Genomic DNA, 23,630 nt, shown 5'->3' on the forward strand with positions numbered 1-23,630 from the left:
TAATGACTGCCAAACAACCTCACTGGCACTGAAAATTAAATTTTACAAGTGTGAAGTCATGAAGATTTTAGTTGTAGTTGGACATTTAAAAAAGAATAATATTTATTATTTTACTTTTTCTTTCTGTCTCTTTTATCTCAATCTTTTAATTCAATATTTCTTACCCTCTCTTTATTTTGCTTTCTGTACCTGATTTGACAATGAATTCACTATTCCAACTTACACTTCCTGGTTCTGATTCTGCATGGCTTATTAACATGCTGATTGGCTAAGGGGATAGGTTAAGGGGATAGACAGTTGCTTGCCCCGTTCACACAGGCCCCAGATGCCCAGGAGAGGGCGCTGTGCTGGACTGAGGGTCGCATGAGAGGAACTTGCTGTACAAAAGCCCATGGAAAGTCTGTGGACAAGTGCAAGTCCACCGAACAGCAGGCACCATTCACTCGCTGCTCAGAGCAAAACTCAGCCCATTTTATTTCCTTGTGAAATAAACTTGTCAAATATGTTCAGTCATATCTTCAGTGCAAAAGAAGTGGGCCAAGTTCTAGCACTAGCAAAGTTCAAAGGAATAATTGAGAACCAGGAACTGGCATTGTTAGAACCAAGACAGTGTTCTTTATTAGGGAAGACCTATTATATTAACATTGGCAAAGTAAAGAAAAAAACGAATAGCTTTAAAACCAACTAACTACATGGAAAAGAGGCTAAAGAAATTGTAACGATTGTTCCAGGTAATCTGGTACTTTTCTAATTTTCTCAAAATGTCTGTTGGAGTCTCAAAGCAGTTAATGTTTCATCTCTAGTAAACTTTGTATCGATATAGTTCCTCAGTTAATGATGTGCTAATTCTATAGATATATAGTTGGATAGCTAGATAGGTAGATAGATATCGATTGATCGATCATGGAAATTATAAGTTGATGTGCAGATCAAGGATTAACTGAGTGTTACTTACAATTTTTGAGCTTTACACAGTATCCTCATTAACCCCTGATTTTGTTGTTTTATGGAGCAGTGATAATCCATACATTTTACCTCGCACACAGTGGAGTGGGAAGATTAACAATGCGGGTTAGCACTATTAATAACGCTAAACAGCTATTTAAGCTCCTGCAGCAGCACAGAGAAGAACTGGGCAGCTGTTACTGGTGCAATATTGCTGTGGCATGCTTTGTCAGATGGAGAGAAATGAGATTTGATAATGGGCCCTCGAAGCACGGAGTGAGGGAAAAGAGGGAACTCATTGATGGCAAGGGTGGCTATCCTCCCCAGAAGTACTTGGTGCACCAAGCACAGGGTAAAATTGCAAAAAGAGACACTTTCATCTGCCAAATCTGACAGTTGAGGAGAGATATTCAGAAAAATATGTCAGACCTAAGAAACCTGCCAAGACAAGGAAAATGTACTGCTACGCATGACAAGCACCTGCCAAGAAGAAGACATGCAAGAAAGTCTGCCCAGACAAAGTTTCAAATCCTTTTCTGCTGAACCATGCTAACCATTAAGAGATGAAGCAGTGCATGAGAGGATCAGGGCAATGAATATTTAGCAGGAATGAAGATACTACTGTAAAGAAAAGTTATAATGAGCAAATACAAATATCAACCAACAGTTCTTTGCTTTACACATGGAATGCTTGCAGTCAGTTTAGCCAGATGGTGCCTGTTTAACTTGCAGCATGCAGTGTGGCATTGAAACTGGGCAGCTGCATGTACTTGTGATATCTCATCACGCTGGGTGGGAACAGAGTGGCCAAGCAATTAAAATGGAAAAGCTCCATTTCCTGCTCCGTTCCTGCCAAATTCCAACTTTAGCGCCATTGGTTTTGGCAGCGGATATGGCGTCCACCAAACTCAGATGGGTGCCTCATATAAAAATGCTAATTGGATCCTATGACATCAATAGGGCCCCAATGGCACTTTAATTGGGGCCTGAGCGGGGGAGCCACAGTGGTTTTCCTGCCAGGCTGAAGCAGATCGGCAGCTGTTGGGAAGGAGGAAAAGGCCCTCCAGGAAAGTCAAAGAATTCCCTTTTTGGGTCCAGGAGGTTCCTGGACCCACAAGCAAAGTCACAGCTTCCCCTATCCCGCAATTACATCCCCTTCCCTCCTGAGAGACTTTCCCGAAACACTCTCCCCATCACTTACCTGGAATCCAGTGGGCAGCCGAGGTCTGCCCGATAGTGACCTGCCAGCAGCTTCTCTGGCCCCTGAAGTGGACCAACGGCATTTAAATGAGACCCGCGGGTTAAAATTTCCCCAGCCTGAAACCTAGGCCAGCGAGTGCATTTTTCACTCTCCCACCCCCCGCCCACCTGCCCGAAACCTGCTTTGCAGGCAGGGGAGCAATTCAGTTCAAACCCCTGACCCCATTTAAGGAGACCATTCCTGATATCATTGGATAAGAGAGCATTGAGCTACTGGAGGAACAGTGAAGTTAAAGGCTTCTCTTGAGCTGATGGCTAGTATCATAATGTTCATGTTATGTAATGTCCTTCTGAGTGACTGTCACATGGGCACAATATCACCTTAGTGACATCACTCGGAGTATCATTCAGTGATAGCAGTGCTTGAAAGGGTTATTTCAGCCAGCATTTGATACTTTGTTCTCTTCTGTTTTCTCAGTCAAGTTAAGCTACAACAGTATTCCTGAACAGCCCTGCACCTCACAGCACCCGGTATCAGAGAGACCACCTCAACTAAGAACCATCACTGTTTCACAAGCCCTGGAGCATGCGAACATACGAATTAAGAGCAGGAATAGGCCATTCGGCCCCTCGAGCCTGCTTTGCCATTTGATAAGATCATGGCTGATCTGTTTGTGACCTCAACCCTACTTTCCCGTCTACCTGTGTAACCTTTGACTCCCTTGTTAATCAGGAATCTATCTAACTCAGCCTTAAAAATATTCAATGACCCTGCCTCCAACGCTCTCTGGGGAAAGGAGTTCCACAGACTCACAACCCTCTGAAAGAAAACATTTCTCCTCATCTCCGTCTTAAATGGGAGACCCCTTATTTTTAAACTGTGACCCCTAGTTCTAGTCTCTCCCACAAGGGGAAACATCCTCTCAGCACCTATCCCTTCTAGTCCCCTCGGGATCTTACATGTTTCAATAAGATCACCTCTCATTCTTCTAAACTCCAGGCCCAACTTGTCCAACCTTTCCTCATAAGATAACCCCCTCATCCTAGGAATCAGTCGAGTGAACCCTCTCTGAACCGTCTCCAAAGCAATTATGTCCTTTCTTAAATAAGGAAACCAAAACTGCACAGTATTCTAGATGTGGTCTCACCAATGCCCTGTACAACTGTAGCAAAACATCTCTATTTTTATATTCCATTCCATTTGCAATAAATGTCCTTCTGAGTGACTGTCACATGGGCACAATATCATCTTATGTGACATCACTCGATTCGATAAATGATTCCATTTATTGCAAGGGGAATTTATTGCAACTTTCCATTTGCCTTCCTAATCACTTGCTGTACCCGCATACTAACTTTTTGTGATTCATGTACTAGGACACCCAGATCCCTCTGTACCTCAGAGTTCTGCAATCTCTCTCCATTTAAATAATATACTGCTTTTCTATTCCTCCTGCCAAAGTGGACAAGTTCACATTTTCCCACATTATACTCCATCTGCCAAATTTTTGCCCACTCACTTAACCTATCTATATCCCTTTGCAGACTCCTTATGTCCTCTTCACAACTTATTTTCCTACCTACCTTTGTGTCATCAGCAAATTTAACATGAGATAGCAAGATTGAGAAGAAAGTACAGAATGAGTCACAGTGCATAGGCAAGGAAGAGCAAGTGATGATAAGAACATTAGATCATAAGAACATAAGAAATAGGAGCAGGAGTAGGCCATACGGCCCCTCGAGCCTGCTCCGCCATTCAATCAGATCATGGCTGATCTTCAACCTTAACTCCACTTTCCCGCCCAATCCCCATTTCCCTTGATTCCGCTAGAGTCCAAAAATCTATCCATCTCAACCTTGAATATATTCAATGACTCAGCATTCACAGCCCTCTGGGGTAGAGAATTCCAAAGATTCACAACCCTCTGCATGAAGGAATTCCTCCTCATCTCAGTCTTAAATGGCCGACCCCGTATCCTGCGACAATGCCCCCTAGTTCTAGACCCTCTAGCCAGGGGAAACAATCTCTTAGCATCTACCCTCTCAAGCCCCCTAATGATCTTATGTGTTTCAATGAGATCACCTTTCATCCTTCTAAACTCCAGAGAGTATAGACCCATTCTACTCAACCTCGCCTCATAGGACAACCCTCTCATCCCAGGAATTAATTTAGTGAACCTTCGTTGCACCGCCTCTAAGGCAAGTATATCCTTCCTTAGATAAGGAAACCAAAACTGTACGCAGTACTCCAGGCGAGGTCTTACTAAATCCCTGCACAACTGCAGTAAGACTTCTCTACTCTCGTACTCTAACCCCCTTGCAATAAAGGCCAACATGCCATTTGCTTTCCTAATTGCCTCCTGTACCAGCATACTAACTTGTGTTTCTTGTACCAGGATACCCAAGTCTCTCTGAACACCAACATTTAACAGTTTCTCACCATTTAAAAAAAATTCTGTTTTTCTATTCTTCCCACCAAAGTGAAATTATGCTACTGAATTGTGTGCAGCACATAACACCTAATTTACTATTGATAGTTACCCAAGGCCTGACATCTGCTAACCAGGGGTCCAGTGTGGTTTTTGCCACTGCTGTGACACCTAGGGATCCAGGCCCTGTAGGGTCTGATTGCAAATAGAGATCAATGTCTGAACAGGATTGTCTACATGAGACGCTTGTATCCATGCAAAACACTCTGCTAGGTTGAAGAAAGAATGTGGAGGATGACACTACCCAGATCTGCACAGTCACGGATGAAAGGTTGATCTGCACTGAAGTCTGCAATGAAGGATATGGCAACTCCTGCGCCATCTGCGGTGGAACTATCAATGGTGCAGGTCAAAGGCACAGTAGTAGCATCTGTCATGAATGCTCACATTGCTTCTTTAGAGGCTTTGGATTCAAATCTTCAAAATGCATTCTTCCCTGGCTTCACCATGCTGGGATATTGTATAGAAATAGTCTTGAGTTAGAGATTCACAGACCCCCACGGCTGCCTAAAGTGCTCTCCGACAGATTAGGAGGCATGTTGTGGGAGAGCCCTGCAGCAGTGGCCATGGAGCGAGTTGGCTGGCAATAAAGCTGATGGCAGAAAATGGGTAGGTCCAGACAGCCACAACAGCACCAGATTGCAGTGCACACCACAAGGTCTCTGGCCTGCAGGATCCGAGCAATCTGTCAGAGGAACTCTGCAGCCAGCCAATCTGCCAGAGAAACCCATCGCACCTATTCCTTCAAGAAAAGAATCACTTAGGTGTTACGTGCTGCACACAATTCAGTAGCACAAAGAGGAAGCACCATCACAAAGCACAATAACTAGAGTCATATACCACAGAATGAATTCAAAGATTGCATTGCTGAATATTGTGCCGACCATCGATGTGTAATTGTTTGAAGTGAAGCAGAAGTACAGTTAATACATAGGAATTGAAGGTATTTGAGGAACTGCAACTGGCAAGTAGAGGTGGAGGTGGATTTGGGAAGGTTATTTTAAAGACACGGATTGTAGCTTTGAAACGGGGCACCTCTGACACTCATAGGACACCATCTTGAATTAGTACCTGGCACACCTGGTAGGGCGTTGGGGAGAGTTATAGAACAAAGAGATCTAGGAGTACAGGTTCATAGCTCCTTGAAAGTGGAGTCACAGGTGGATAGGGTGGTGAAGGAGGCATTCAGCATGCTTGGTTTCATTGGTCAGAACATTGAATACAGGAGTTGGGATGTCTTGTTGAAGTTGTACAAGACATTAGTAAGGCCACACTTGGAATACTGTGTACAGTTCTGGTCACCCTATTATAGAAAGGATATTATTAAACTAGAAAGAGTGCAGAAAAGATTTACTAGGATGCTACTGGGACTTGATGGTTTGACTTATAGGGAGAGTTTGGATAGACTGAGACTTTTTTCCCTGGAGAGTAGGAGGTCTAGGGGTGATCTTATAGAAGTCTATAAAATAATGAGGGGCATAGATAAGGTAGATAGTCAAAATCTTTTCCCAAAGGTAGAGGAGTCTATAACGAGGGGGCATAGATTTAAGGTGAGAGGGGAGAGATACAAAAGGGTCCAGAGGGGCAATTTTTTCACTCAAAGGGTGGTGAGTGTCTGGAGCGAGCTGCCAGAGGCAGTAGTAGAGGCGGGTACAATTTTGTCTTTTAAAAAGCATTTGGACAGTTACATGGGTAAGATGGGTATAGAGGGATATGGGCCAAGTGCAGGCAATTGGGACTAGCTTAGTGGTATAAACTGGGTGACATGGACATGTTGGGCTGAAGGGCCTGTTTCCATGTTGTAAACATCTATGATTCTATGATTCTATAATGATGCATTGCTGATTTAGCAGCTATTTCTTTTCACTTTCACCCCCTTGTTTTGTCATGGCTTCAGTATCCTGCTCTTTGACCTCCAGAGTGAGGCAGCCTTGCAGGGCATAAAGTTGAGGAGCAGGCAGCAGACAACAGTTGCTTATGAAATACTGAGGAGCCCCCAATTGGTCAAGATATCTGAAGTACTGCTTTAAGATAAAAATGGTATGTTCAATAATCACCTAGTTGTAGCATGACCTTTATTGTACTTGCCCTGTGCTACTGTCTGTGGTTGGCACAAAGGATGCAGAGTGTAGCTCTGCTCTCCCAGGAGCCAACCTTCTACTTTTCCTTCCGCTTCAAATGGATGCAGTCTTCAAATGATAGCAATTGTGAAAGCTCCAGGGAAGCCTTGTATTCTGAGCTGTTGGTCACCTACCAGCTTGACACTGAGACTAAAATCCCAATTGGCTCAGATGGGACACAGCATTATGCACAGGGCGCCTGATTGGCAACATTGGTACAATCAGTGACATCCTGAAAGCCAGAAGATCTGTATTGCCCTTTCATACAGTTGTTGCTGGTTAGTGGTGAAGGTGATAAAGTTGTTGGCCGTGCTAAATAATGCACCTGTGACTTCCTTGACACATCTATGTATAGCAAACTGGCTGAGACTTCAGATGTCACCATTGCTAGACTGAAAGAGCCCGATGCATAGAAATTGAGAGCCAAGGTGACTTTTACAGACTTTGGCAGTGCTGCATGGATTATTGGTCATGTCGCTAGGTCTTAATGAAGAAGATGGTTTAAAAACACTGGAATTGGTAAACCCACAATCCTTTTAAGGAATATTAATCTAAGAGCCCCAGACCTTAACCCCTTCACCTTAACTCCACATCAAAAAAATACCTGGGACTTAAACGTCTACGTCTAGAAAAGTATTAGATGACAAAATTTGGCCCGCTTGAACTGTTTTACATTAACTGGTCCAAATTATATTAACCTTTACACAATCAGCACCCTTTAGAAGACCAGTGCACTACTCGGTGAATGAGTTAACCTTTCTTGTCAAAAGAGAGGGGGGAGTGACTGGGCAGCCCCTTCCCCAATGGAGGACTGGCATGGAGTTTCCGGCAGCCATGGGCCGACAGGTGCCAGAGATGAAGATGAAATCATACCATGAAATCATGAAATGGCATTTCTTTATTAACACAGTTATGATAATATCATTAGCAGCCTTTTGATATCAAACAGTAATGATGTACAAGGCACTTAGATAAATATTCTTAACTGACAGAATTAATATCTAAGGTTACAAAGGCAGTTCAGGCCTCTCACAGTAACTCAGCATCAGCTGGGCTCTATATATTACATAAGTTGACATAATACTCAATGTCAAAGATTGACATAAAGTCAGCAAATTTAGTTTAGTTTGGACTGCCGCTGGGAATTTCCTTAGGGATTCTCCCTATAGGCCACCGTAACTTTGGCAGTAGAATGGCGGCAACCCAGTTTACATGCCTATCCAGGGTCTCCGCCTGGTGGCCGATCGGGAGAATCCGTGAGAAAATTCCCAGCAATCGTGCACAGTAGACAAGTTATGACTTTTGAATAGGAAATCTATTGAATATATTAAAAATTGTAAGCTTGCTAATGACAGCCTGTAACTTTAGAGATGATTCTAATAGTTCATACAACCTTGTCCTGAGTTTGTATAGTAGAATTGATTGACTTGGAATTTCTTCCTCCTTCTGACATTTTATAGAACCATAGAATCATAGAAAGTTATGGCACAGAAGGAGATCATTTGACCTATTGGGCTCAATTTTCAAATTAAATAACGGGTGGGTTGGGGGCGGGGGGCATTGAAAATTGCCACCATTTCAGACCCGCCTCCAACCCGCCCATTTCTGGTTTTCACCGGGGCGGGTCAAGGGTTGGGCAACCAACCCACTCCCAGGAGGCAGGTCGGGCCATAAAACCTTTCAAGGAGGCTTTAAGACCCCATTTTTCACCAATTCCCGATTTCAACCCCAGAGGGCCGGATTCCCAGGCCTTCTGTTTTACGCCTCGTGAAATGAGGTGAAAGGCCTAAGACTAACAGGAAGGTGCCTAGAAAGGCACAGTTTGTGGGCCTGGAAGAGCAGGAGTGCTTCCCCCAGGCCCAATAAGCCTACCTGCACCGACCCCCCAACGATCGCGGACCCCCCCCAATCACTGACCGCTGACCACCAATCACGGACCCCCTGATCCCCGATCATCCCCGACCCCTGACCATGATCCCCTGACCCTGATCCTTCCCGTCCGACCCCCAATCCCGATCTTCTCACCCCGATCCTCCCCCCACTCCGATCCTCCCACTCCCGACCCTGATCCTCCCCGCCCACGCCAATCCTCCCACCCCCGACCCTCCCCCTCTACAATCGCGGACCCCAGTGATGACCCCCGATCCTGACAACCCCCCTTGACTGACCCCCGATCTCATCCCCCATGACTCACAACCTCATTCCAACCTATGCCCTTCCATGCCCAATTATGCCAACCCAAGCCCACATATGCCAACCTTTGCCCACCCATAACCCCTGCCCACCCATGCCCCTGTGTCCACCCATGCCCCCGTGCCCACTGTAACTCCAACAGGAGGCTGGTCAGAACCTTTAGGAAATTAGTCGAGATTCAGGTACAGCAGGACACTGTCATTTCTGGGAGTTTCCTGGTTGCCTTAAAATACAAGGCAAATGATGGCTGGGGACGGAGACTCCCTACACCAGGAGTTTCCACTGCTTAGGCTAGATGGCGACCTATCGTACCAGTGAGGTGAGGTATCTCACTGGCCTCCACAATGGCAGATATGGTCCCCACCAGTGGAGTCTAGGCCAGGCAAGTGGCATAACCAACAGGATCATGCCCTGAGGAATTTGGGGGTGAAAGAACTCCTGTAACATCCCATTCCATCAAAACACTTCGATCGATCTTACATCATCTGATGCCTCTAATCTCACTGACCACTTTTTTTTATCAATAACACCATCTTTTATACCTTTTATTCTCAAAAAACCTCCTTTGATGCAATCTTTTAGCCAATCTGAGTGATTCTTATCCCAAGGATTTCCTTTTTGAGATCAATACCTGAGACAAACATATCTCAAAACTTATAAGAGGCAAATTTTAATTACTTGATGAAAGCGAGGTCTGCTCATTAGTTGCAAAATCTCTTTTCACTTTCTCTGGCTTTAAATAACAATGGAAAGGAAATCCAGATAAGGATTAGATCACTCCCAACCACTCTTGTCAACAAAAATATGGCTTTCTAATATTCAGCCTTGATAAGCCTGGGTTTGCCAAGCTCTAGCCATTAATTGGAACTAGATGTTAACTGCAAAAGATCTTTTGTCCTCCTCATACATAATGGTATCTTGAAACACCTTGGCTCTTAACATTAACTCTTTTTTGTTTTCCTAGAAATTAGTAGAATTATTGCAAATGCATTTTCAGGACACTTTTACTACAATAGCACAGCTCTGTCACAATGTCTCTCAATCTTCTTAGGAATTGTTCTCTTGCCAGTCCCAGGTAACTGTTCCCGGGCTGGTAGGGCCAATGTCTTGGGTACCAGTGGAACCTGACAACATGATTTGCACTTTATTTAACATGATTGGTTTTGTTGTTTCTCCTCTGCCAATTGCAGTACTATTGGAGTGCTGAATCCAATTCCCATAATACGAATGAGTTAGCAGCCCTAGATAGACTAAACGGGCTCAAAACAAATAAGGGCCCAGGGATTGATGGTATTTATCTCAGAGTGCTGAGAGATTAGGGAGGAGATTTGTGAAATGTTGACAACCATTCTGAGGGAGTAACTGGACACTAGGGCGATACCAATAAAATGGAGACAGGCTAATGTGGTGCTCATATTCAAAAGGGTGGATAAAACAGACGCAAGCAACTATAGAACGGTCAATCTTACTTCTATTTCATGCAAAACGTTAGAATGATTATCAGGAGTAAACTTGAGGATTATCTACACAATTATTTAGTTACATTGAGTTACATTGATGGTACAGCACAGAAACAGGCCATTCAGCCCAACTGGCCTACGCCAGTGTTTATGCTCCACACGAGCTTCCTCCCTCTCTACTTCATCTAACCCTATCAGGATACCCTTCTATTCCTTTCCCCATCGTGTGCTTATCTAGCTTCCCCTTAAATGCATCTATGCTATTTGCCTCAATTACTCCTTGTGGTAGTGCATTCCACATTCTTGCCACTCTTTGGGTAAAAAATTTCTCCTAAATTCCCTATTGGATTTAGTAGTGACTATCTTACATTGATGATCTCTAGTTTTGGACTCTCTCACAAGTGGAAACATTTTCTCTACGTCTACCCTATCAAACCCTTTCATAATCTTAAAGACCCCTATTCGGTCAACCCTCAACCTTCTGTTTTCTAGAGAAAAGAGCCCTAGCCTGTTTAGTCTTTCCTGATAAGTATATCCTCTCAGTTCTGGTATCATCAGTTAATAGCAGTCAGCATGGATTCAGAAGGGGAACATCCTGCCTGAACAGCCTCCTGGACTTCTTTGAGGAATGACAGATCAATTGGACTGTGGGAAGCCCTATGATGTGGTGTACCTAAACTTCCAAGAGGCATTTAACAAAGATCCACATGAAAATGTATTAGTTAAACTCAAAGTGTTAGCAATTCAGGGTAAACCCTGGGAGTGGGTAAGACATTTACTGAAGGATAGGAAACAATGGGTATTAGTTAGAGAAGTAACATCAGGGTGGGTGGGAAGTAATGAGTGGGGTGCCTCAGGGCTCAGTGTTGGGACCACGACTGTTTCGAATTTATATCAATGACCTGGATTCAGAAACTCAATGCAAAGTGGTCAGATTTGCAGATGATACCAAACTAAGAGGGGCACTGGAGTTGGAGGAGACAGCTCAGAAATAATAGAATGAGTTGTAAAAAAAATATGAAATAGCAGATGAAATGAAATGCAGATAAAAGTAAAGTATTGCTAGTAGGAATAATAAAAATGACACACGCATTCCATGAATGGTATTGAAATGGCTAAGGATGAAGGCAAAAGAGGCTAGGGAGGTATATAAAGTATTAACTGGCATAGATAAGGTGAACCCAGAATATTACTTCAAGATAAATCAGACCAGAGGATATAAATTTAAACTAGTGAAAAGTAAACTTAAAACAGATATTTGAACAAAATCCTTTATTCAAAGGCTGAATAATAACTTGGAACAATCTACCAGATCAAAGAGATTAAGGGCATTCAAAATGTAGTCAGATACTAGGCTGGGTGAATTCGAGTACTAGAGTGATGAGCTGAATAGCCTTTTCTTATCCTTGCCTTTTCTTATGTTCTTGTGTACTCTGCAGGCCATATACATGTTACTCAAATCTTAATAGGATATGAGATAACCTACTTTTATCTTCATTCTCTGTGGCTCTCAGCATTTCAAAGACTTTGGTGGTATTTTCCCTCAGCTGTCTTTACTCCAAAGGTGTTAAGTTCAGCACTGCAGGTCTTTCCTCTGAATTTGAGTTCTAAGTTATCTTGAGCCTTGCCCCTGTTTCCAACCTGCTGCCATTGGAATACATTACTATGCTCAGGATAATATTGATTTGAGAAATGTTTTCTTTTGTTTTTGTCAGATTTTAAATTGTACTTACTGCTGCATCTGATGCCCATTTTATTTTACTGCATTGCTGCCTACTATAGTCCAACATTGGCAGCAGTGCCTTAAGGTAATGAGGCCACCATCATTTCTCACCATGGATGAGTGGAGCACTCAACCCACCTGAACTGCCTGTCAATGCTGTTTCTTGTTTATCAGCCTGCGTGGACCTTCCCTAGCCACTGGAGAAGTTCTGACACTCAGAAACAAATTCACTTAATGTAACTTTCAAACATCGATTGTCTGTCGTTGTCTAACCTGTCCCACAATATAAAAAGGGAAGATTCCAGAGCACTCGGCTATATTGCAGATTTGCATACCTCTCTCTGTGGAGCCCTTTCGCACCTGACCCAGAAAACGTATTGTATTATTTAAGCGAAGTGCGTATTATCACCACTGTGTCAGCCAATGAGTTGGAAGCGGGGCAGGACTAATGGCAGGACTTACAGCAAACAGTTTATTTTACAGCAGTCTATTTTACAATAAACAGTCTGCTTTACAGAAAACAGTTTATTTACTCAGCAAACAACAAACAGAGACTAAAAAGTGTGTCCACAAACAATAGCAAAAAGAACTCATGGACTGAAATTACAGCAAGGTCTCCCGATAAAAACAGAGTTATTTCTCCAGCAAAATGCAGTGAGTGGAGAATAATTGTGCGTAATATCTATCCCAGTCACTTACAGCAGTGCGGGCTCCGTGCGTGATTGATGTGGGAATTACCCAATCATCTATACTCTGACTGGGAATTGTGGTGTCACCAAATGCAGCCTTATTTAAGACTATAATGTAATTGCATATGTATCCAGCAGAGGGGCTTAGTCGCAGAGGTAATGCTGTCATTGATTGGGTGTGACCTGGCTGAGGTGTATGTGCTTAGCAAGTAAGGACAGGTGCTGCTGAAGAAAGGAATAAGCACAGAATAAGAATGCTTTATCTTTATTTTCATTCAGAAGTTATTATCACATACAACTCTTACTACACCTGCTGCTTTCTTCATTAGCTTCAGGGGTCAACAGCTGATCAATCATTCCCTTGGCAGGGATGAATCAAGCTGAGGTGCCAGATCTCTAGAAGTCTTCACTTTCTGGCTATCTATTTTCCTGATCTGTTAGTGAATATCATTGAATGACTGATTTCACTTTACACCAGCACATTGTGTGAAAGCAGGGAAGCTATGTTAAACTTATATAGAACATTGGTTAGGCCACACTTAGGGTCGTGTGCACAGTTTTGGTCTCCATATTACAAAAGGATATCGGGGTAATCAAAGAAGATTTACAAGGATGGTACCAGAACTGAGAGGGTACAACTATCAGGAAAGATTGAACATGCTGGGACTCTTTTCTGTAGAAAAAAGAAGACTGAGAGGTGACTTGATAGAGGTCTTTAAAATTATGAAGGGGTTTGATAGAGTAGACTTAGAGAAGATGTTTCCACTTGTGGGGGAGTCCAAAACTAGGCAAATATAAGATAGTCACTAATAAATCCAATAAGGAAATCAGGAAAAACTTTACTTAGAGAATGGTGAGAATGTGGAACTCACTGCTACATGGAGTGGTTGAGGTGAATAGCATAGTTGCATTTAAGAGGACGCTAGATAAGTAAATGAGGGAGAAAGGTATAGAAAGATATGTTGATAGGGTTAGATGAAGTAACTAGAGAGGGAGGAGGCTCGTGTGGAGCATAAACACTGGTTGAATGGCTGTTTCTGTGCTGTAAATTCTATATAATGTTGCCTGAATCCAGTGGTAGGGTTCAACCTGGAGGGAGTGCCTCTTAAAATGGGGAGGTTTGGGGAATGGGGAGATTTGGGGGGTGGGAGGTTTGGGGAGCAGTGCCTCTAAAATGGGGAGGTTCTGGGGGAAAAAGAGAGTGCCTTTGTGAACTGGGAGGTTTTTGGAGGGGGAAGAGAGTACATCTGTGAACTGGGAAGATTTAGGGGTAGAGAGAAAGAGTGCATCTGTGTACTGAGGCTTAGAAGGGAAAGAGTGCCTCACCAATTGTACCTGTGAAGGGGAGAATGAGTGTTCAGGTAGTTTTCTGGAAAGTGATGGTATGGTTAGACAAATGAATATGGATAAATCCAAAGGTTACTTATTTTTGCTGTAACTTACAATATTAAAAATCTATCAATGTGAAGTGAAAAGAGATTTAATGCAAACATTCTAAATATTCGATGGGAGCATGCCGTTGATGTTATGTCCCTATAAACACTCAAATTGATGTGGTAATAACTAGCTGCTTTTATTTCCAAACTCTCTGGAATATTCCATCTAAGACTAACAAAAGCACTGCAAGAGGAGACATTGGAGTGTAATTGCTACAATGCACTTGCTCCCATTGGGGGATAATACAATGTTCAGTTAATAATTTGCAAGTACCATACATATCACTTGGCACTCCCTACAGCAGGTACAAGCAGTGAGAAGGTTATCAGGAAGTGCAGTGGCAGCCAAATCCCTTGAGGCAGCTGATCTGCTGCTCCAGAAGATAAAGCATGTATAGACCTGCAGACAGTGCACCACATACCTGACTTTGAATTAAAAGAGGGAATCAATTCTGATGTGACAAATGGAATACAGTGAAACTGGTGTCCAATGATCAGTTTTGATGTGAGGTTGTCATAATGGAGAGATCAGATATAATTGTCTCTCTCCTGGTAATCAGAAGTGACATTGATATACATCGCGACATGACTTCTGCCTATAATTAATGATAAAAATTCATCACTGCCAGGTGTTACCCATTTTCCTCTACTGAGTGTGATCACCAAGAAGACAGGAGCTTTTGTTTAGGAGAGTCAATTTGCAAAGAGTTAAGATGGTGCTCACACTGTCTCATCACCAAATTCACGAGTCAGAGCTACTAGCAGAGATAAGTCCAACCAGAAGCTGTTCATAGCTCAACAATGTAAATAGCTGCAGCTTTCTTCACTGTTCCGACTGCTTGGAGTCCTGTTGTATCATGTCAGGCTTCAGACATTGTGTAAGTCATCTGCAAAATAAGAAAATATTGTTAGGCATGGCAGCAAATATGTTGATGTGTTGATTTAATGCTGTGGAGTGGTGGGAAGCCTCCAGTTTTCCACATTATACTCTCAGCCTGTCTGTTGGGAGTAGGCTGAGGGTAGAGGTAAAGCACTTCCTCAATGAGAGAAGGAGCTGGAACTTGAGATGGTTGAAACATGGCCATTTTGCACAGCAAGTTTACACAGTAGCCTTGGCAGAGATGAGTGAATAGGTTGCCCACTTGGTCCAGCATCCAACAAATGCTGTTGTGCCTGAGGAAGAAAACATTTTTTTAATGGGTGGGAGGATTAAATAAGAGAAAAGATACGGCAAGAAGGAATTAACCAAAATTACTTCTGACGAATTATGAAGAAAGGTCTTCGACCTGAAACGTTAACTCTGTTTCTTTCTCCACAGATGCTGCCTGACTTGCTGAGCTTCTCCAGCATTTTCTGTTTTTATTTCAGATTTCCTGTATCCGCAGTATTTTGCTTTTGGTAAAATTAACAGCTTGCTGCATAGACAGTCTGTCTATTCAATGTACACAGATGCTATCTTAATAACATAGATATACTACAAATTGTAAATTCCCTTGTGTGGTCATTTAAGTGTTAAATTTCTGAGGTTGGGTTAGAAATTTTCCTTTTCACCCACTACAGATGGTGATAAAGTCACTCCTGTTCATCATAGGAAAAATCATAACCACAGTCCCTTGGCACTGATATTTTATTATTGGAACTGACATTACGTGGTCTGACTGTGCAGATGGTCTTTCAGGCAGAGTTCACTGTAACTTAGAAATTAATATAATTCACTAATCCTTCATGATCCTCTTTATTTAGTTCATACACGGTCAATCCAGTGAAACAGAATTAATTTTGAATGAAATATGCAACAGTCTAACCGTGACTGTAACCAAGTGTGACCAAAATAGACATAGCTATTATTAGCTAGGAAAGAACCCATGATCTTGGTTGCATTAAATAATATGTTGCAACATGCACACTGCTCTCCAAATGTGATGATTAGATAGCACCCTCAAATGTCCATATCATAGTCCTCAAAATGTCTGAGCAATTTTTCATGTTAGCAAACATTATAAAGTTATCTTTTCTTTCAGCTAATTATCAAATAAAATTAACTTCCCCCTTATAAATTCAAATGTGTTTGCACAGTCATAGGACTCACTGCACCGTGTGGGTTAAAGGATAATAATCAAGTCAAATATTCACAGGTTAGTGACAACCGTTCCTGTCACTTTCAAACTCGTTACATAATTCGTAATTTCGATTGATAGATGTTGCAAATTTATTCACTTAAAATGTTTCTTTTGTAAGAAGAGTGAGTCGCTTTGCAAGTATGGGCCCTGAGATCCCATGGGGGCTCTCCTGATCCCCCACTGTGACTTTGGCAGAAAATCAGCAGAAACCTTGGAGAAATGCCACCAGTGGTCATTTTTAATAGTTTAGGCCATTTCCGTGGGGGTTCTGCTGATCTCCCGCCGGAGAACCCTGCAGGAATTCCAGGCAGCGATCTGTAGGGGAAAAATGAATCATAAAACTGGGTTGTTTTTCAAACTACAACAATCCAGCATTCCTAATAAATTTGATGTAGAGTTTTAACTTGTGTGGCTCCTTAAATAAGCAATTGTATGTGCAGCATAAAAGTCCGAAATATATATTGGTGGTTGTGTCATTTACACATCATACATAACAATAACATTACGATATTACTCATCTCAGCATGAATAGACCTGTATAATTTCCTACGTTTTATTATTTCTAGCAGTGTGAGAGCATCTGAAAGCACAGAATGGGGAAAGGCAGCCTGTCCCATTGAGTCCTGTCCATTAAGAGCACTGTTGACAGTTTACGCTGGCTGTATTGTATTCTATTGCAAGGTGTTGCAAATTTACAGCTATGTACAAAGCATATTTTATTTTGACTCCTGAGCAGAGAAAATGTTGCACTCCAAGTGCAAATTTTTTTTCCCAACGTTCTCTCCCGAAAGCAACAAGCCTAAGTATCCACAGCTCTTCTGACACGCTTACTCTGTAACTCTGACAGGAGATTACGTATGGACCTGTAAATACATGGTCCTAGCCTCATGTCGGGATTTCCACAGGCTGTAAAAGGTCGAGCCTTCACCCGCCCCATATACGGACAGCAGCATAACGAGTTGCCGGGACTCCCAACGCCGGGAGTTCCCAGCTCCCTGTCTCTCAACGGGATTGGTGGCGGTAAGCCTGGTGAGACTAGGCATACCCTGTCATCAAACGGCAGAAGTGGATCCCACCTGGTGGTCCAGGCCATGATCTCAGCCTGGAGAGAACTGGAATTTAAAAAAAATATTTGAAAGCAGACATTCTTTCCAAGATTCCTGCACCACTCCTCCCCCCTCCCCATCCCCCACAAAATTTTGGTTCCATCCACTATATTGCTGGTTAAAACTGTCAACCAGTGGCAGTTTTAAAACCCCACTGGGCCATTGTAAAACTGGTCAATTCAAAACCCTCACTGTGAACATTACCCCAGCATGAGTCAGTGCCTTCAAGAGAAAAGGGGATGAAAATTGAAGGTAAATGATCAGAAGGTAACCATGTCTGAACTGGCCAGCTGATCTAATGTATATTGTTTACAAGGAAAAAGCCGAGATAGTGAAAAGAATAAAAGGACTGGGAGTAATAAATAGTAAAATAAGGAGGGAAAATTATACAGAAATAAAGAAAAGAACAGAGAGCCAGGGAGGTTAGGAAAAGTAAGACAATAGCTAAAAGCAAAAGAAATGAAGGATACATTTAATCATCTCATGATGAATATGCTACATTTTTCTCATGGAATGACAGAAGCAGGAAAGATGAATCAAGGAAGTAGAAAGATTTTTTCATTAAAGAAGATATATTTTCTGATTAAGGTGACAGAAGAAATTTAGAGAATTCAGAATTACAATTATAATGAATTTTTACATTTGTCACACGAAGTCTTAAAGTACAGAAAACATGAGGTGATTCATAGTAAGAGAATTTGATTCGCTACTGCAATATACTCTGATATTTCATCTTGATGCCAGAAAAATGTATGTGTTGAAGATGGTGCCATTCATTAGGTAAACTAACCTTCATTGCATTTTGACTACAGTGTGCTATTGGAAGAATGTGCTATGAAAGTCTGTGTAAAGTTACAGGAAAATACTTTTTCCAAATTGCCATTATAAACCAATGACAGTTTAGTGAAATCATTTATCTTGAACTTTAGAGCAGAAAATATTCCCTGACATCTGCGTTAGTTAGCTCAAAATATTAATATGTAGATTTTCACATGTTGATTGAGGCAGCAGGCTTTAATTCATGGTAGAATCCCTTTTCTGAAAACGAGCATCAGGAGATCGAAGGTGGTAGCTCTTAAATTGCTAGCGATGGCATCTCAGATACAACTCAACTAAAGAGCTGTTTGAGATAAAAATGTACAACTCCCATTACATTGGGAGCTGAGATGTAACATTTAAAATGGGTTACAGGGTCAAATCTAACTGCAACTACTAATAATAAATATTCCGGCTTGTTTTACGCTGCAATATAGGACCTCAGTGGCATTAAAGCAGCCAGCTGTGCCTCATACTTTAATCAGCTCTCAGAGTTCTAGTCAAGGACTAATGATGTTGGGATGTGCATTAATACTCCAGTATGACCTGCAGTACTTGCCGTGAGTGACTGATGGGAGAAGTCAACAATCTTGAATGCGATAGTATTGAAGATTTTAAATTTTAAAGTTTGCTCTTTTTCCATGATTTAGTATACATACATTATTATGTTTAACATATCAATTAAATCAATTATTACATTTTATTTTCCATAATCACGGAAAGATGTTACACAATAATAATACAGATTTCTACAGAACACAGCTACTTACATTGCAGCTGCCTTGAAATCAAGGGCTTGTCTGTTAAAGTGTTTGCAAGTCCAGTAAAGGCATATTGTGGTGCATATGTATTTCTTCTGCTGATATATGTAACATGATTGCTGCTTTGTACAAAAGAACAATCTATCAATATGTGCTCTGTTCTGCCCTGACTTATACAGGTTTCTAATAATTCCTTCTTGACTTCTTATCCGAATCTATCGCTGCGTCACATATCACACGCATACTTATGTTTTAACAAGAATCTAAGCTCACCAAAGTAGTCGGATCAGGTGCTTAAACCTGCTGCCATAATGACCGTAGATGGTACTGGTCAATGGCAAGCGGCGATTAAGTAACCTGGTGGCCTCCGGAAAGTGCCTGCGGCTTCGGGCAGATGAGCTCGCAGAGGACAGTAGTGGGAACCCTGAGGGAGGAAAAGCCATCAAAGGCCAACGAGCCAATCCTCAACAAAAGCAAAATATGTTAGAAATCTGAAATAAAAATAGAAAATGCTGGAAACACCCAGCAGGTCAGGCAGCATCTGTGGAGAGAGAAACAGAGTTAATGTTTCAGGTTGATGACCTTTCATTTGAGCTCATCCTTGAATCAGTCAATGGCATTCACAGCCTGCAAGCCATGACGGAGCCACTGTACAGAACAAGTCAATGAAAGAGCAAATGCTTTTTTAAAGACGATAGTCGACCAGTGCTCAGAAAAGACTGAGTATTTTTTTGTTATATCACCCAAAGTTGCTAAAAAGCTTCAATGTTAAATCTTAAGTTTTATATTATTCAATTCTACATTGGGGGGTGGGAGCATTGTCAGGAACTGTATTTAAAACTTAAACACAAAGAGGGTTAACCTTCTCCTATTCTAACGATCTTTTCTTGAAGGCTGTCCACAGGTTGATAATATGAAAATTCAGTAGAGAATGGGTAAAACATTTAATATGTGAGCTTTATACTTATGTGTGAATATATATTACTAGACATGCTTAGAAACTAGTTAGTATACATTTCTGAATTTTTAGTTGATATAATAGCGATAAGTCACAATCCTCTGGACTGGTTGTTTTTATAATTTCATCTGTGTAACTGGTTATTCATGAAATCTGGAGAATAATAATATAAGGTGCTGTGAATTATTCCAGACATAAACCAATACTCGATGCATTGCAGTAGTGTTCAGATTCGATGGTGTTTCTGATGTGTCTCATTTATTCTGTGCAGGCACCATCATCACCTTCTTCACCTTCAGCTAATGAACCAAAATATGAGAAGCGTTGGCTAGATACCTTATCTGTCCCTTTGTCGATGGCTCGAGTCTCAAGGTACAGAGCTGGAGCAGATCAATTAAGGTTTGTAATCCAGAGAGACAAAGACTGAGCAAATTGGAACATTTCTGATATTGTTTATGTACAGATGTTTAGGTACATTTTGGAGTAGAGTCCTTTACAAAGATGAGAAAATATTACATTTCCATAGCAATGTATAAAGTTACTAGAAGATGCAGTTTGCTTTGGATTAATCGAGTTTGTGTTTGCAGAGATACGAAGGCATGTGAAGTGAAGTTAAATGTAACAGTTTCTTACCTACGCTGGCCAACAGCAGCCTCAAACATACTGATGTATAATCAAAAAGCAGTTCAATACTTTATCCTTCTGAAAAAATGAACTCAATTTTAGTAGGAATGTGAAATTGGGTCTAAAAACAGCCATTTCTTATCCCTTACTACCTTAGCACCTCGTATTGTAGCAGCATTCATGATTGGCGACTAACTGTTGCATCAGTTGTTTGTAATCCTCTGTTCACCGTACAGATGATGTCAGCTTTTTAATATTAATGAATCCCCTGTAAGTTGCTCATAGTAAGTCAGGTAATACACTGTTTTATAATAATAGGAACATTTTGCTGTGTAATATGCAATGTATTATTCTGCTTCGGAGTTGCAGCTTAGTTTAACTTGTCTTGTCCTTTTATGGTTGTAAAACTGACATGTAAAAAGGCACATCCTTTAGTCAATTAAAGGTTGATTGCCGTTGGTAAAGAAAGTTTGCAGATTGGCAGGTACTTATAAATTTCTGGCTCCAAGTCAGAAAAAAATAGCATGAAATGACTGCCTTTCTTTTTAATACTTTAGACACCTTGAAGTATAAAGTATGAGTTCCCCGGAGATCTATCCTTGGCCCCCTCCTATTTCTCATCTACATGCTGCCTCCTGGCAACATCATCCAAAGATATAACGTCAGATTCCACATGTATGTTAACAACACCCAGATCTACCTCACCATGACCTCTCTCGATCCCGACACTACCTTAGATTTGTCACGTTGCTTGTCCGACATCCAATATTGGATGAGTTGAAACTTCCTCCAATTAAACATTGGGAAGACCGAAGCCATTGTTTTCGGCCACCGCCACAAACTCCATTCCCTATCCACCGATTCCATCCCCCTCCCTGGCCAACGTCTCAGGCTGAACCAGACTGTTCACAACCTTGGCATCCTATTTGACCCAAAGCTGAGTTTCCGTCCCCATATCCTCTCCAACACAAAGACCACCTACTTCCACCTCCATAACATCACCGTTCTCCATCCTGCCTCAACTCAACTGCTGCTGAAACCCTCGTCCAAGCTTTTGTTATCTCCAGACTCCCCTGGCTAACCTCCCATCTTTCACCCTCCATAAACTTAAGCCTATCCAAAACTCTGCTGCCCGTATCCTAACTCGCATCAAGGCCCGTTCACCACTATCCCTGTGCTCGCTGACTTACATTTGCTCCCGGCCTCGGGTTTAGAATTCTCATCTTGGTTTTCAAATCCCTCCATGGCCTCACCACACCCTATCTCTGTAACCTCTCTCGAGCCCTCCAACCCTCCTCCAACTCTGACCTCGTTTGCAACTCTGGCCTCTCATTAGTGTTGAATATGAAGTTATATAAAGGTACAGTCTGGAAGTTTCAGCTGTGCTTTTCAGTTGTTTTTTACTACAAGTTACTCTTGTGGTTCATTTATAGTGCGTAGATTTGAGCTACCCATTTTCTGTTCACCAGCTACAGCTTGAGGCAGTGGGTGTCCCTGTGGGAATCCCTCAATATTTATGTTACTTGGAGGAAGAAGAAGGGGAGGAGGAATGGAGGGATGCCAGGCATGTCACATTGGACCAGAAGTAGACTGCACCTACCTGCTTTTACGCTTTCAACTGCATGTAGAAGCAACGGCAGACTGAGGAACGGTGGAGGCTAGGATTCATCAGCAGGCTATGATAAAATAGTGCCACATGCTGTAATCTGACCTGCAGGTGAACTACAGGATAAGCACAACACTGCCTGTGGCTGTTAAGGGCACTGTAGCCTTCAGTTTTTAGGCTTCAGACTCATTCCAGGCTTCCACAGGAGACATAGCAACGTCTAGTCAGTTAGTCGTGCACAGATGTTTCAAGCAGGTGGCAGATGCATTGTTTTGCCAGAAATAGCAACCTTATCACTTTCCCCACGGATGACCAGCTAGAAAGAACTTGCACTTGTATAACGCTTTTCATGTCCTCAAGACGTCCCAAAGTGCTTCATAGGCAATGACGTTTTGTGAAGTGTACTCACATTGCATTCTATCAAATTGCAGGATTCCCCAAAGTCCAAGGCAATATTGATGGCATCTGTGTAGCCCTAAGTGCTCCTGCACACAATAACCATTCTTGAATCATAAGGGCCTCCATGCCATCAATGTGCAGCGCACCAGTGACCATTTACATGAGGTCAAGCAGGTGGATTTCCACTTCCCGCAATGCAGTCTTGACTCTTTTATTTTAAGACAATCCGCTATGCCCTATTATTTAATGGTGAAAGAACAGTACAAGGTTGGCTCCTAGGAGACCAACGCTGTCTCCTGCAACCCAGGCTCATGGCTCCTCTACAACAGTTACGTACAATTGCTGAGCACATGTATAATGAGAGTTATGCATCTACCAGAGTCGTTGCTGAGCACTCCTAGGCTCACTGGAGAATCTGGTAGATGCATACACCTCATAATAAGACAAAAGCTTAGACTAAAGTGTCCTACAATACAGCCCAACCAAAATATCTTGCATCGTCATAGTCTATTGCATGCTGTACAATTTTGTCATCCAAAAAGCCATCAAAATAGAACAATTGGAGGAGGAAGATAATGAAGAGCAGCAAGGAGATGACCAAGAGAAGATGCAGAAGGCTGAAAATACAGCCACTGAACCACCTTTGCTGGCTGCTAGGGCTTTCTCATAATTACCTCAATTAGACCTTCTCAGAATTACCTTAAGAAGTCTTCCCTATATCTTCACCATGCCCCCAATAAATACACCTTCATCTACATTCATTCATCTCCTACTGGTCTGCCAAAGATGGCATTCCTATCACCTGCTGAAGTATTATCCAACACTATAACAAGAACACTCTGTGGACATGGTACTACTTAAGGCAAATGATTTTTATTCTCTTAAATTTGATCTTTATGTATAGCTAGTATTTTGTACCCAGTACTTTCCCTTGGTTACAACCTATTATGCTTCTTGGTATTGCTCCCTCAGTTGCAGGAGTATG

General features: G+C 42.0%; 1 protein-coding gene across 1 annotated transcript in view; it reads left to right on the forward strand.

The window, feature by feature from the left end:
• sntg2 (syntrophin, gamma 2) overlaps positions 1-23,630 on the forward strand; it is a 283,588-nt gene that overhangs the window by 119,089 nt on the left and 140,869 nt on the right. The window contains exon 9 of the mRNA XM_067985257.1: positions 20,288-20,415. Coding sequence (XP_067841358.1) covers positions 20,288-20,415 — 128 coding nt within the window. The remainder of the gene's footprint in view (positions 1-20,287; positions 20,416-23,630) is intronic.

The sequence above is a fragment of the Heptranchias perlo genome, chromosome 5 (genome assembly GCF_035084215.1).
Source record: "Heptranchias perlo isolate sHepPer1 chromosome 5, sHepPer1.hap1, whole genome shotgun sequence".
Lineage (NCBI taxonomy): Eukaryota > Metazoa > Chordata > Chondrichthyes > Hexanchiformes > Hexanchidae > Heptranchias > Heptranchias perlo.